Source organism: Schistocerca piceifrons, chromosome X (assembly GCF_021461385.2).
Source record: "Schistocerca piceifrons isolate TAMUIC-IGC-003096 chromosome X, iqSchPice1.1, whole genome shotgun sequence".
Classification (NCBI taxonomy): Eukaryota; Metazoa; Arthropoda; class Insecta; order Orthoptera; family Acrididae; genus Schistocerca; species Schistocerca piceifrons.
Window position 1 is genome coordinate 73,480,264 of NC_060149.1, and position 16,555 is coordinate 73,496,818.

General features: G+C 35.8%; 1 protein-coding gene across 1 annotated transcript in view; it reads left to right on the forward strand.

Moving 5' to 3' along the window:
• Positions 1-16,555, forward strand: part of LOC124722104 — a 97,743-nt gene that overhangs the window by 52,483 nt on the left and 28,705 nt on the right. Inside the window, exons 5-6 of the mRNA XM_047247302.1 lie at positions 6,756-7,030; positions 12,535-12,572. Of these exons, the coding sequence (XP_047103258.1) occupies positions 6,756-7,030; positions 12,535-12,557 (298 nt within the window). The 3' untranslated portion in view covers positions 12,558-12,572. The remainder of the gene's footprint in view (positions 1-6,755; positions 7,031-12,534; positions 12,573-16,555) is intronic.

Consider the following 16,555-nt stretch of genomic DNA (forward strand, 5'->3'; position numbering starts at 1 on the left):
GAAAACTTCAGTACCATTCATAACTAACACTAACTATCTCCATGTTGGCCAACTAAGTGCCACAGGCATATAACTCCATTGCATAATCTGACTTTCGACACCTGTGCACTAAAATGCGTGCACATTCTGGTGGTTATGTCAGTTATCACTGTATCAGCATTTAATATTTGCAATGGCTTTTCTCACCCTTGTATGTTGATGGGGGGAAAATCACAATACCAATCAATAATTAATGTAGAGTAATAGAATTTCAGGAATACATTTTTCTAGGAAACATATGTAAGTGATTTAAGTGATTAACATTGCAAAATTACAGGTTGATGTAAGTGTGAGGAAAGCCGTTGCAGAAGTGAAATGCTGGTATGCTAATAATCAGTGTAACTGCCAGAATGCTAAATGTAAGCATGCAGATGTGCATGCATTGTACTGTACAGGTGCAGGATGCCAGTTTGTGGGATGGAGTTCCACACTTGTTGCACTTGGTCAGTCAATGCAGGAGTATATTACAAATTTCTTTAATTTACCAGCACTGAGGAAATCTAGCAACAAATGAATGCCTACTAGGATAAACTTTTCAAAACATTCCAAGTATCATTTTAGTGATAGTTCCTGGCTGTAACTTTGGTTTTACTTTTTGTGACTTCACAACTGTATGTTTTGGCTATTTCATCTACATTTACATCTACATTTACATAGATACTCTGCAATTCACACTTAAGCGTCTGGCAGAGGGTTTATTTAACCACTTTCAGATTATTTCTTTACCATTTGACTTTCGAGCAGCAAATGAGAAATATGAACATTTAAATAATTCCATATGAGCTCTGATTTTTGTTATTTTATTATGGTGATAATTTTTTCTGTGTATGGTGGAATCAAAATACTTTTGCATTCATAGAAGAAAGTTAGTGACAGAAATTGTATGAAAATTTCTGGCCACAACAAAAAACGCCTTTGTTTTTGCAATTTCCACCCCGACTTGGGTATCACATCATGACACTTTCCCCACTATTTCATGATAATACAAAATGAGATTCCCTCCCATGGACATTTTGGATGTCCTCCATCAATCCTATCTGGTAAGGATCCCATACCACACAGCAGCTTGAAGAAACTGATTTGTAATAGTTCATTGTGTCACTGTGGTGCCAACTGCAGATGCGGCATGATTTACCAGTGCCATACACTAAACACAGTGGTGTTCCCTCTTGGTAATGCCACATAGTGGTCCAGCGACTGGTCTTTTTGTGACCACACCTTCCTGTGACTACCGTTGCCAGCAATAATGTACAGTGCCTACATTCCTATCGAGTTTTTCTGCAATATTGAAGAAGGAACATCCAGTTTCTTGTAGCCCCATTACATAACCTTGTTCAATCTCAGTGAGCTACTGATAATGGAATCTTTGTCATATTAAACACCTTAACTTACATCAATCCACTATGTCCACTCTTAAAAGTAACTAATGTTCACAGCTGCTACAGCATCTATGAAAAACAAACCTGATTTGCACCCTCATAGTGACACTACTAGTGCCACTGTTATGTAATTGGCATTAAATTTGAAGAGACATCATCCTTTTTGTGTACTGTTTGCTTTATTTTTCATTAATGCCCATACATACTATAGAGCCATGTGTCCAAGGTGATAGAAAGAAATTTCTCAAAATGTTGTGGAATGGAGAAGTGGACAGAGAGAGGGGGAGAGAGATTCAAAAATCATTCTTTTTCAGGGGCCACATCCGAGCCACTCACTCACTGGAATGAAGTAGCTCATTTTTATGACTCACCGCTCACCTTTCACTTATTAAAATATGTGAAAGGAAGGCATCTTGCCTTTTCTGTTCATGGTAACCATACCAGAATTTTTTTCTCTTTTATCCTGTTTTGAAAGAACATTGAAAGTGCATCAATAATTTTTCATTATGTTCCTTCTAGTTTTAAAATTAGCAAAGTTTCCCACATTTTGCCTTCAGTATTACAACAGGATTCTGAATATTTTTATCAAAGAGGAAAATTATAAAAATAAATCTCTTTCTTGTTACTTTTTGACAATTTTATTGAAAACAAAATACAGTATAAAACTGCAATACAATTAAAACTAGTTTTCCGCTCCCTGAAATTGTATACAGTTGCTTAAGCATGTGTTTTTGAGTGTCCTGATGAGCAGTTGTTTCTTTTTTACGCATAAAATGGAAGCAACAACTCATCATAACATCTGGAAGAACATCATTAATGAATTGTGCCTAGTGAACTTGGAAAAGCACATCTACAATTGTTGTTTACAATCAGCTTTGCAATGTATGTGCCTAAGATGAAGGATCTAATCATTTTTATAATTTTAAACAAAATTAGACCAGTTTTACCAAAAGTGCAGATCTGTCCTCCTTTTGAAAATCTATGCTCACATGGCATCAAAATAGCTGGTATACATAATCTTTCCCTAACCAATTGGTGAAGTGTTGGGTACAACAGCTATCTGGATCCCCACAAGTTTAAAAGGTCACTACTTGTAGGCAAATATGCTTCAGATAAATATTTGTCTAGTTCAACAATTGCTGCAGGTCCTTCCTGGGAGCTGCCTGATTCAATCAATAAATTCCATCCAAACACAAAAAATCCAAAATGTTACAGTGGTAATTAGTTGGTGATTCTTCTCTTTTTAATTTTCTTGTATTTCAGCAACTATGCTTAAGGCAAATCAACTCTTGAAAAATATAACTGCTTCTTTGAGTTCATCAATTGTTTTCTGTATTTAATTTTGTATTGGGTGTTACACAATGCATGGGACATTTGGAAGGTTCAAAAGTATGACAGCTTATTTCACGTCTGAAACATTGTACACTATTAAGGTAGATTTGATATTATACTTGATAATAACAGCCTTTAACCAATTTGAAATATTTTTTGCAATGTGTCTTTCTCCAGGCTGGTAGCGCTCAAGAAAGTACAACTTTGAGTCTTCTCATCTACAAAATGTGCTGGGAGTACATAGAAACTAGTATTATCCATCTTTCATTGCCTTTACAGCAATCAAATTACTTTCTATTTTACCAAATAACTGGGAATAAGAGAGTTTGATAACATTTCTCAAATTTTTAAACTATAATTAATCAAAGCATATTTATGAATTGGTTAAAATATTATGTATCAAATGCCAATAATTTAATTTAAATTATTAGCTTCACAACATTGACAAATTTACTTTTCAGTTCTTGCAAACAGAAATACTCACTTTGACTTCCTGGAAGGAGAACTTCATGTGAAGGGGAAGCAGGTTTCTATGAGAATGATTGATGAAAAACAATTTCTTGAATACCTGTAAATTATCATCAGATGACTGTGATTTTGAACAGGTTCCTGATCCATACCCTTTGAGAAGTATTGTTGTCTGCTTAGACTTTAAGTGTCACTTCATGTGTAATGAAGAGTTAGAAGTACATTATATTATCTGCTGCCAGTAATGGCATTTTTCTTTATTTATCCAGTTCGGTAAAATTATACTGTATATCACTCAAAGTTCTCCTAAGCAGACCGAACGAGGTGGCGCAGTGGTTAGCACACTGGGCTCGCATTCGGGAGGACGACGGTTCAATCCCGTCTCCGGCCATCCTGATTTAGGTTTTCCGTGATTTCCCTAAATCGCTTCAGGCAAATGCCGGGATGGTTCCTTTGAAAGGGCACGGCCGATTTCCTTCCCCATCCTTCCCTCACCCGAGCTTGCGCTCCGTCTCTAATGACCTCGTTGTTGACGGGACGTTAAACACTAATGTCCTCCTCCTCCTCCTCTCCTAAGCAAATGCAGTGTGATTGACTTACATCCTGCAGCATTGAAATTTATGTTGTATCGAAAAACTAAAATAGTGACTATTAAGATGCAGTTTGAAACAGTGAAAAATTAAAATGAGAACAAATATACACATAGTGTATTCAGTAATCTATAGATGCACTAATATATTAATTTAATAATACATATCATTCTTACTGTAGTAAAAATATCCATAACAAGCCAAACTCAGGTGAAGAATAGTGTAAAGAAGAAATTAGGTTGGACTGCAAACTGAATCAGTGAAAGAGCTAAGAGCACAATGAGTGGGGTGCTTCCTGAGTCACCTTGGAATCTACTCTGTGTGGAGTCAGGAGTGACAGACAAGCAGAGAGGGGCTGACAGGGGGCTAGCTCACTCTCTCACCCCATTGGTGCGAAGTCAAGAGCAGCTGAGGCATGGCGAATGGAGATCATTAGTTCTTGTGAGTCAGTTGCTTGGTGCTTTCTCACACCCAGGTGAGCTGCACAGTGCTTCTTGTAAGATGTTTATCAGATCAAGAGCAGAAATAAAAGGAATATAAATAAATAAATAAAAAGAAATAAAAATATTTTTGCTGTGTTAACATAACATTCTGAAGAACTGAGGGTTCTTCACTTTCTATTGTTTTTGTGGTTGGTGAAAGCTGTTCACAACAATAAGGTATGCAAATGAAAAAAATACACATCATGTAAAGTGTATTTTTCTGCAGTTTGAGAGACTTTCTTACTATAATGATCTATGTCTACACCACAGTGATTAATTCAGCATATTGCTTGAGAAACAGTTGCAGTGGCCTGCCCTGCAATCTTTGTTCAGCTCACTGTTGCTGTTGGAGAGACATTTTGGGTCTGAAGAGCTACTGCCACTTTTTTTGATTCACTGATCACTCACTCCATAGAAGAATCTAACTCTTTCAATCAGTTCATAAGCAAATCTCTCATCTCTAGTCCCTGAAACTGAATAACCATATTACAGCAGTCTTCATGAATGAGTGGGCAAACAACACCAATGTTTTCCCTGACAAGTTTTAAATTTGCTGCTATTGGTCTGTGATCCTACTGTTTCAGGTTTTGATAGCAGTAAATTGCCCTAACTGAAATTTAATTTCAGATGTTGTCTAATGTACATTAAGTTTTGTGTGAGAGATCATTGCACCTTGAGACATGTTCTTAGATGTCATTGGCATAAGGATATGCAAAATGTGAACTTTTGTACTGGGTGTGATCAGTCCCTGTGAATGGTGGGATGCTCAGCCTTCTAGATTTTACCTACCCTAACCTTCACAAAGCACACTGCATTCTGTTCCTGAAACTGACTGGGATAAATGACAGAATGTTTTCCATTTTCTTTGAAGATTAGATCAGAAACATAACACAAAATGTTTTGCAAAAGTGCTGCAGTTTTAGAAAAGTTCTATTAGTGGTAGAGGGCCAGTTGTAGACCCTCTTCTGAAACAGGCAGGATTTTCTAACAACCTCAGAAATACAGAATGGTGGTGATATTTTTGGTGTTTACCAGTGGTAGAGTTCAACAAGAATTGTTATCCATAGTGATCAGCAGAATTATTTATTATCTGCAGAATATTACTATGAAAATGCAATTATGTCTTCTTTTACAAGCACAGAGCTTTATTAGCTTTTCAGATTTTGATACATAATTATTTTAATCTAATGTATAAAACTATGGATTTTCAGTTGCAGACTTGCACTAGATAGTGAAGCTGATAGTCTGATGCTGTTTGAAGAAACACACTTGGCAACGTTTGTTAAAATAAATCACACTATGACACTGGAAACTGAAGTGTTTGATTTTGCATGTCTATTTTACTCTCACACTTTTGAATTCATTATCAAAGGTTTTCCTGTGCTTTTGAGTCTATTGCAGGGAACAGTTTCATCATAAAGTAGTAACTGTAAACACTGTATTCCTTCCAGTCCAGGAGATAATCTGAGACCAATCGTATTGTGTAAGTGTTATCATCAGCAAGTTGTTTAACATTTGCTCATGGGTCTAAACTAGACTGGTGACAACTAAAACCTATTTCATGAGTGCTGGAGTGCAATAGTTTTATCATGGCCAATTTTTCTTTAAATTCTAGTGCCAGAGTTATGTTATGTACCTGAATCATTTGTATTTCAAATCATCTGGATCGTGTGAGTGATGGCTAAGTACATTTTTTTTACAGCATGGAGGAAAGGGACCTTTCATGGCATGCCAATGATACTGTAACTCAAAGTGAATGGCAAACTGTTCAACATCTGTGTTTTCTTACATTGATTTATTATTCTGCATTTGTTGTTTTGTAGTGATTTTGCTATTAGCTTCACAGTTAAATATAATCGTTTGATTTAAAAGAAATATATGTATGTTTACTAACTGAGAAGCCAAACTGCTTATTTAATTAAATCTTATATTGATGACTGCAAGGAATATTTTGCTGCCCAAATTTCTGAATCCAATTATAAGCAAATACAAATATATGAAGCAGAAGTAAAACAATTATAACTAATTTTCATTCAATAGACATCACTCTAACCAAAGTTATAAAGTGGAAGTGCAGAGTAAAACAAGTTCAGGGCTACATTATTTGCCTCCAGTCAAATACCAATAAATTCTTTCACTCTTCATCAACATTAGTATTACAACAAGCAGATTGTCACACTCTTCATTTCAGTTGGGAGTATAGGCTCATTGCAGTGTTTCTTCCCCACAAACATACTGGAATTCTATTAAATAATTAAGTTAGACAGAATGAGATAGCAGATATTTCATTTCCCTATGTTCGAACGACCACTGAAAATAAGTTTACATTATTTGGTGGGGAGGTCACAAAAACCATGAAGAAATACTGTACTTAGAGAATAATTGTACTAGCCAACAAATTTTTCTGTAAAGGTAGATATTTTACAAATCTTGTCTTCAATGAAACACCTATATTTGTTTTTCAGATATAGGCAAATAGTTAATGTTGATGCTGTGAGAGATATATTAGAAGAAATTAAAGCTTATCTGAAGAAGGCACATTCTGAGATAATCATCCTTGATATACATGACTTTGAAGGGCCTGCTGGCAATCGCTGCCTGCTTCTTTCAATGGTATATTCAGTACTTGGCCACTTTATGTCACCATTCAACAATGTAAGCTACAATTCAACTCTAGCTGAAGTTTGGAAAACTGGAGTGAACGTGATTGTGACATACAACAATCCTGAGACTATCGAGGGTAAGAAAACATTATTACTTCTTCTGGTTGGAATTTTCCATAATATTTAACTGTACAGCATGATACAATTACATAAATTATTTTACCGAAAAAGGACACAAAACTTCTTTGACTCATCTACACTAACAGGACACTATACTCAAATCTTTGTCTATAAATACCTTCACCAAATTATTTACATACAGTAATTGAGTAAAGCCCTATGGACATCCATTTTTCTTCATCCCCATGATGATCAACTATATAAGTAATTTTGTATGGAACATCCTTTGGCCAATATTAAAGCATTTAATTTTCACGGTGTACTTTTTCTTTGGAAGTAATACTGTAAAGGAAAATTTGTGTCCATAGTCCACAAAATACACTTGATGCAATGGTTTTTTGTGTAATGGAACATTATTATACAAATATAGAAAACATATTCCTAAATTGATACCACAGCATCATAAATATCTGTCTTCATTTTGCTACTTAGCAGAATTCATAGTCTGAGTGCAACAAAATATCACTGCCACCTTAAAACACTCAGGTAAATACCATTCTCCACAAACACACACACACACTCACACACACACACACACACACACACACACACACACACACACACACGCACGCAGGTGCGCACGCACTCACTCACTCACTCACTCATACACACACACACACACACACACACACACACACACACACACACACACACCAGTGTATGAAGGTATTTGGTGATACCACATATAGACATCATGTATTGTTCTGTTATTTACATCACTGCACATAATAGATTCTATCAACAGACTTTACATAATCTTTCACTAAACTTTCTGCCATCCCTGCTCCCCATATCCACCCATTCATTCATTCACCCTGTTCCGTAGATCTCATCAGGAAGGAGAAACTTGAGAAATGTGGAATGGGTCAGGTTATACATAAATGAAAACATGGAAATCACAAATACTTAATAAATATGCATCTACATTTAGACACACACACTCAGGAGGACACCACACAGTGCATGGAAAAGGGTATTTTGTACCACTACTAGTCATTCCATTTCCTGTTACACTTGAATATGGAGTAAGGGAAAACCTGCTGTCTAGACACCTCTTTGTGAGCCCTTATGGTTCTTTCATAAAATGTACATCAATGGTAGTAGGATCATTCAGATGTCAGCTGCAAAGGGTGGTTCTCTAACTTTTCTCAGAAATGTTTCACAAAAAGAATGTCATTATCTCCCCTGGGATTCCTATTTGAGTTCACAAGGTGTCTCCATAATACTTACATGTTGATTACACATACCAGTAACAAATTCGGCAGCATGCCTCTGAATTGCTTTGATGTCTTTCTATAATCTGATCTTGTGGCGATCCCAAACACTCAAACAACTCATAAGATTGTGTTACACTAGTGTTCTATACACAATCTCCTTTATAAGTGAGCTGAACTTTCCTAGAACTCTCCCAATAAGGTGATGTCTAACATGTCTAACATGTCTAATACCAATCTTACGTGCTCATTCCATTGCATGTAGCTTTGCAACATTCAGCTTAGATATTTAATCAACATGACTATATCAAGTAGCACATCACTAACATTGTATTTGAACATTACTGCCTTGCTTTTCCTTCTCATCTGCATTAATTTACATTTTTCCACATTTAGAGAAAGCTGCCATTCTCTTCACCAAATAGAAATTCTAAGTCATTCTGTATCCTCCTACAGTCACTCAATGATGACACTTTTCTGTACACTCAGCATCATCAGCAAACAGCTGCAGACTGCTGCTCACCCTATCATTCAGATCATTTATGTAAAGAGAGAACAAAAGCAGTTCTCCCACACTTCCTTGGGGCATTCCTGACAATATCCTTGTCTATGACGAAAACCACTATATTAACAATAAAACATGATTATACTCCTTTATATTATTCATCTCATGCCAGCTAAATGTAACCAAGTAACTCCTCTTTTACTCTACATTTTATCTGTTCCTGTTCCTTGCCATCTTACTCTGTCTCCCTCATAGTTTGCTCTTCATATTTTATTTCCTCTGATTTAGTACTTTTTCAGTGCATAACAAGATGGTTGCAGGGTTAATGGACAATATCTTATTTGTGGGGAATGTGGTGAATATCCTCTGCAATGTGCTGAATCTTAACATGTACAGTTACCAATATACATTTATTTATTTATTTATTTATTTACGTCCTGAATCTTTGTGGTACATATACCATACCTTAGATGTTGGACAAAATATTACATTAATATACTGTTACATTGGTGTATACATTACATTTATAAATTGTTACATTTTTATATTGCTATATTGTTACATTACATTTTTATATTGTTACAACCAACTTATTTTTCAAGATACTGTGTAACTGAGTAAAAACAGTTTTCCAAGAGATATGATGTTACAGATTTTTTAAAGCTATGGATTTTGTCTATGGCCTTTAGGTTACTTGGCAGCTTATTAAACAAATGTGAACCTGAGTGATATACACCTTTCTTGCACAGTGTGGTATAACAATGATGTCTGTGTATGTCACTGTTTGCCCTTGTATGGTGTTCGTGTACAGATTTATTTTGAATAAATACATTTCCATTTTTTAGCATGCTTTTTTTTAGGAACATTACAACTTCTAGTATATAGATACATGGTAGGGGTAGAATTCCCAGTTCTTTAAAGAATGGTTTGCATGATTTTCGGCTGTTGGCATTTTTCATTACCCTCACAATCTTTTTTTGTTTCCGGAATGTGGTTATGCAATGAGGAGAATTTCCCCAGAATATGATGCCATATCTTAATAGGGAGTGTATGCAAGCGTAATACACTGCTCTAACTGTTTCAGGACTTGTGTTGTTCCATATAATCCTCATCGCATAAGTCATTTTGGATAGTTTAGAATTTAATGAAGTAATGTGGGAATTCCATTTAAGATTGTCTTGTAAGTAGATGCCAAGAAATTTTGCTTCAGTGACACTTTTAATTCTTTGGTTTTCTATTGACATGTTTGGTTTTAAAGGGTTTTTATTTTGTTGTGTATGGAAGTGTAAGACGACTGTTTTTTGAGGGTTTATCAGTAATTTATTCCTTATAAACCACTCTGAGACATTTTCACTTGTGACTTTAGCATTTAAACTTAGAGCCATTTCATTTTCACCTTCAATTAATATGCTTGTGTCATCTGCAAATAGCACTGGTTCGGAGTGTTGAACGTGTAGGGGGAAGTCGTTTATGAAAATTAGGAAGAGAAAGGGACCTAAAATTGAGCCTTGTGGTACACCGTGGGTTAATGTGGAAGGTTTCGATTGATAAGCTTGGAGTTCGTTTTTTCCCATGTGTTTTACCTCTGTTATCTGAGAGCGATTTTCTAGGTAGGATTTCAGCCACTCGTGTGGCAGGCCTCTTACACCATACCACTCTAACTTTCTTAGGAGAATTTCATGGTCTATTAGATCAAATGCTTTTGTTAAATCCAGGAAAATCCCCGAAACATTTTTGTGATTATCCACTGAATTTAAAATACGATTTATGAGGCTAAAAGTGGCTGTTTCAGTACTGCACTGAGGCCTGAAGCCATGCTGACATCCTGAAATCATATTTTTTTGTTAAAGAAATCAGTTAGTTGTAGCAGAACTAGTTTTTCAATGATTTTTGAAAAACCTGATAGGAGTGACACAGGCCTATAGTTGACCATCTGCTGCCGATCGCACTTTTTGTAAAGGGGTACAACTTTTGCAGTTTTTAACTGTTGTGGGAAAATGTCACTTGATAGTGAAGAATTGCATATATCTAGCAGTGGTGCGAGTATCTGTTCAGCTGATACTTTTATAATATAGTCTGGCCCATCGTCGACTCCGGCTGAATATTTATTTTTTAATGACTTTATACTGTTGAACAGTTCTTCCCTACTTATTGGACGGAGGAACATGGATGTATTTGTTACACTATTTCCAGAAATTTCCTGTAATATTTTGTTTGATGTTTTTCCCATTTGTTCCTTCGCTAACTCACGAGCAATATTGGTGTAGTAAGAATTGAAGTGGTTAGCAATTAATTTTGGATCAGTGATCTTGCTGCCCGCCTGTGACAATACAATATTTTTGTGTGTTTCCACATTTCCAGTAAGTCTCTGTACTGTATTCCACATTGTCTTAGCTTTGTTTGATGATTCCATAATAAATTTATCATTTTCCCTTAATTTTGCTTCCCTTATTACACGACTCAGAGTTAACTTGTATTTTTTGAAGTGGTGAGCAAATTCAGGGCTGCTATCTGTTTTTGATAGTGCAAAAAGTTCCCTTTTTCTTCTACATATGTATATATTACCCACCAGACGCAAAAAAACGCCCTTTCAATAAAATCTACCTCTCTGGATAAGATTATCTATTATAATTATTATCTTATGATGATATATTACTCTTGGTAGATTATTTAAGTTACTAACAATATACTCAATACACTTAGTAGACAGAACAGAACTGTCAAATCTACTGTTGAATAAAAAACAGACACCTGTAAATCAACAAAGAACACAAGAGCCCACAGAAAAACAGCAACAACACACACCATTATACACAGCAATCTAGTTAACACAACCAAAATATACTACTGTATAAATATGCACATCACAATGCACTCAGTACGATCAAGAAAACAGCTTCAGAAAATGGTTGTGATGACATACTTACTGGCAATCTCACACAGAAAAAAAACAACTAATAAACCAATAGCTATAAAGAAAATGAAAAAGAAACATTGCTTGCATGCCATTTACATCAAACTTTCCTACATAATAGCAAATATTTTCAAAAAAAAAAAAAAAAAAAAAAAAAAAAAAAAAAAAAAAAAAAAAAAAAAAAAAAAACTGGCATTATTTTCGCAACATATGACAAACTGCAACACACATTTAAGACAAAACCTCATAGACAGATAAATACATACAAGTAGGCATTTACAAACAGTGGGTAATATGTGCAAAGCCTCCAGGTAGGCCAAATTGGTTAACACTTTAAAAAATCCATGAACAGAAACAATTTGCAATAATTACCCACATTAAGGACACTGAGGAGTCATTTCACAATCTTGTGAATGATCTTCATGTATTACCTAAAATGGACAAGGGATATGAAATAGACTTGCATTCAGTACTAGAAAGTTTCATTTATGGCATAGTACATAGTAACAGGCTGCTAAATGATAATCTGGAAAGTAATAACAAAATTTCTTTGAGATTTCTCATTCTGAATGTTTGTTTTATTAATATAAAGAATTACCAGTAAGTGAAAAAACTTAGTCTCTTAATATTATTGGATGACCATGAAGCATCAGACAGTCATATTATTCAGTATGTGCCATGAGACAAATATTTTTATGTAAAAATATTGTATTATCATTGTTGTAGTACCTTAGCAGTTTAAATAATGTCTGTCTTACCATTTATGAGTCTTTGATTGTAAACATCTGAATGGGAAATTTCTAAGTGATGATTGTGTGTTTATTACAGGGCTCCGTGTACCACCCATATAAATTGCCTGCAGAAATGTAAGTAAATACATGCATGAAATGGCTGAATTGCACCACTCATTTAAGTTATACACTAAAAAACATCATTCTGTACAGGGTTAAATTTGGGTACGCATCCTCAGTGGCACATCCAGCAAATAATCCTCACCACACTTCAGATTACTGTACAGTCAACAAAAAGAAAACTGTTTGCATGGAAAATTGCTAAGTCCCACATGAGGCATTCTCAGCATGTACAACCTCCTCACAAATTGTGGCTGCACTTTCTCCCTGTTAATGCCCATGTTAGGTTATAGTGGCAATGTATCATCATACAAGTGATATGTATTATAGATAGCACTGGAAATTAAATAATAGAATTTAGAATTTAACAGTGAGTGCAGAATATGTAGTGATTTGACCAGAAGTGTTACATTCAGTCTGAAGGTGTTAGCATCACTTTGCATGTAGTTCATAGTCAAAATGCCTGGTCATCACTTGCTGAAAAAGAGTTCAGTTCTTCTTCCATCTGGTCAATATTTTTATGTCCCTTTTGTGATAGGTGCCAATTGCCTTTCTGTGGCAGCTTCTCTTTATTTTGAGGACTATAACATTGGAGAATATTATTTCTAGTCCTTAAGAAAACTATTGTAGTATTAGCTAACAAGAAGTGTATCACAAAACTCACAAAATTTCAAGCAAAATTCATCCAAGCTATTTATAGGAGTAAAAGAATTTTATTACTCTGAGGAGTAAGTGATTTTAAATCAATCAAACTTTTAGCAAAATTTTTTGTTTTATGAAAATTGTATTTCAAATGTAAGAGAGAGTAACTGATTGAATAATTATTCAGTTCTTTAGCATGAAAGATACTCGTAAAGATATATTTCTTTTCAAATTATGCACTCAAATTTAAGTGCACAATCACTCTCAATTTCAAAAATAGTTAGGTCCAAATTAATATGCTGCAGGGAAAGTTTTGTCTGTATGCATAATAATGTCCACAGAACTAGCAGGCAGAGTGGGAAAGCAGAAAAAAGTAATTAATATGAAATTGATTAAAACCTCTACCAAAACAAGTGAGGGTAAATACAAATAATTACAAATGTTTTATTCCACCTTTGGGCATATTTATATGCAATTGGTTTCATCAGTGTTAACACAATAATAACAATAGTAATACTATAAACGTGGACAAATGTCATTAACTACAATGTAACAATCCAAGATGGATACAATACATGTTTATGCAAATGTCAATAACAACAAAAAGTTTCCTAACAGATCAATTACAAGATAAATGAATTACATAGTTCAGTGAATGACAAATAAATAATCAAACAGATAATTAACAATAAGTACATGGAACAGTAATGAAATAGTTGCACAATGTGGCATATGTATAGTTTGCATTTAACTTATTGTTCATTCTCATAAGGGAAGTGAGTCATCAGTCACATACTCAAGGAAATCTTGAGCAGAGTAAATTATTTTACTCTTCTTCAACCTTCAAACACTAGTTTTAAATTTATTTATTGGAACTGTGTAAGCATTTTCTGGTAATTTGTTGAAGTAGACAGGACCAAGATATTTGTAACAGTTATGGCATATTAATTGTATATCCACTTCTTATGTTATATATTGGTTAGTATAAGTTGTACCACAATAAATCTACATCTACATCTACATCCATACACTGCAAGCCACCTGATGGTGTGTGGCGGAGGGTACCTTGAGTGCCTCTATCGGTTCTCTCTTCTATTCCAGTTTCGTATTGTTCATGGAAAGAAGGATTGTCGGTAGGCTTCTGCGTGGGCTCTAATCTCTCTGATTTTATCCTCATGGTCTCTTCACGAGATACACATACGAGGGAGCAATATACTGCTTGACTCCTTGGTGAAGGTATGTTCTCGAAATTTCAACAAAAGCCCGTACCAAGCTACTGAGCATCTCTCCTGTGGAGTCTTCCACTGGAGTTTATCTATCATCTCCGTAACGCTTTCGCGATTACTAAATGATCCTGTAACGAAGCGCGCTGCTCTCCGTTGGATCTTCTCTATCTCTTCTATCAACACTATCTGGCATGGATCCCACACTGCTGAGCAGTATTCAAGCAGTGGGCGAACAAGTGTACTGTAACCTACTTCCTTTGTTTTTGGATTGCATTTCCTTAGGATTCTTCCAATGAATCTCAGTCTGGTATCTGCTTTACCGACGATCAACTTTATATGATCATTCCATTTTAAATCACTTCTAATGCGTACTCCCAGATAATTTATGGAATTAACTGCTTCCAGACGCTGACCTGGTGTATTGTAGCTAAATGATAAGGGATATTTTTTTCTATGTATTCGTAGCACATTATGCTTGTCTACATTGAGATTCAATTGCCATTCCCTGCACCATGCATCAATTCACTGCAGATCCTCCTGCATTTCAGTACAATTTTCCATTGTTAAAACCTCTTGATATACCACAGCATCATCCACAAAAAGCCTCAGTGAACTTCCGATGTCGTCCACAAGGTCATTGTGAAGGTGAATAGCAATGGTCCTATGACACTCTCCTGTGGCACACCTGAAATCACTCTTACTTTGGAAGACTTCTCTCCATTGAGAATGACATACTGCATTCTGTTATCCAGAAACTCTTCAATCCAATCACACAATTGGTCTGATAGTCCATATGCTCTTACTTTGTTCATTAAATGACTGTGGGAACTGTATCGAATGCCTTGCAGAAGTCAAGAAACACGGCATCTACCTGGGAACCCATGTCTATGGCCCTCTGAGTCTCGTGGATGAATAGCACGAGCTGGGTTTCACACAATCGTCTTTTTCGAAAACCATGCTGATTCCTACAGAGTAGATTTCTAGTTTCCAGAAAAGTCATTATACTCAAACATAATACATGTTCCAAAATTCTACAACTGATCAACGTTAGAGATATAGGTCTATAGTTCTGCACATCTCTTCGACATCCCTTCTTGAAAACGGGGATGATCTGTGCTCTTTTCCAATCCTTTGGAACGCAACGGTCTTCTAGAGACCTACGGTACACCACTGCAAGAAGGGGGGCAAGTTCCTTCGCATACTCTGTGTAAAATCAAACTGGTATCCCATCAGGTCCAGCGACCATTCCTCTTTTGAACGATTTTAATTGTTTCTCTATCCCTCTGTCGTCTATTTCGATATCTACCATTTTGCCACCTGGGTGGCAATCTAGAGAAGGAACTGCAATGCAGTGTTCCTTCCTCTGTGAAACAGCTTTGGAAAAGACATTTAGTATTTTGGCCTTTAGTCTCTCATTCTCTGTTGCAGTAACATTTTGGTCACTGAGTGTCTGGACATTTTGTTTTGATCCACCTACCGCTTTGACATAAGACCAGAATTTCTTAGGATTTCCTGCAAAGTCAGTACATAGAACTTTACTTTCGAATTCATTGAACGCCTCTCGCATAGCCCTCCTCACACTACATTTCGCTTCGCGTAATTTTTGTTTGTCTGCAAGGCTTTGGCTACATTTATGTTCGCTGTGAAGTTCCCTTTGCTTCCGCAGCAATTTTCTAACTCGGTTGTTGTACCATGGTGGCTCTTTTCCATCTCTTACGATCTTGCTTGGCACATACTCATCTAACGCATATTGTACGATGGTTTTGAACTTTGTCCACTGATCCTCAACACCATCTGTACTTGAGACAAAACTTTTGTGTTGAGCCGTCAGGTACACTGTAATCTGCTTTTTGTCACTTTTGCTAAACAGAAAAATCTTCCTACCTTTTTTAATATTTCTATTTATGGCTGAATCATCAATGCAGTAACCACTTTATGATCGCTGATTCCCTGTTCTGCAATAACTGTTTCAAATAGTTCGGGTCTGTTTGTCACCAGAAGGTCTAATACGTTATCACCATGGGTTGGTTCTCTGTTTAACTGCTCAAGGTAGTTTTCAGACAAAGCACTTTAAAAAATTTCACTGTATTCTTTGTCCCTGCCACCCGTTATGAATGTTTGAGTCTCCCA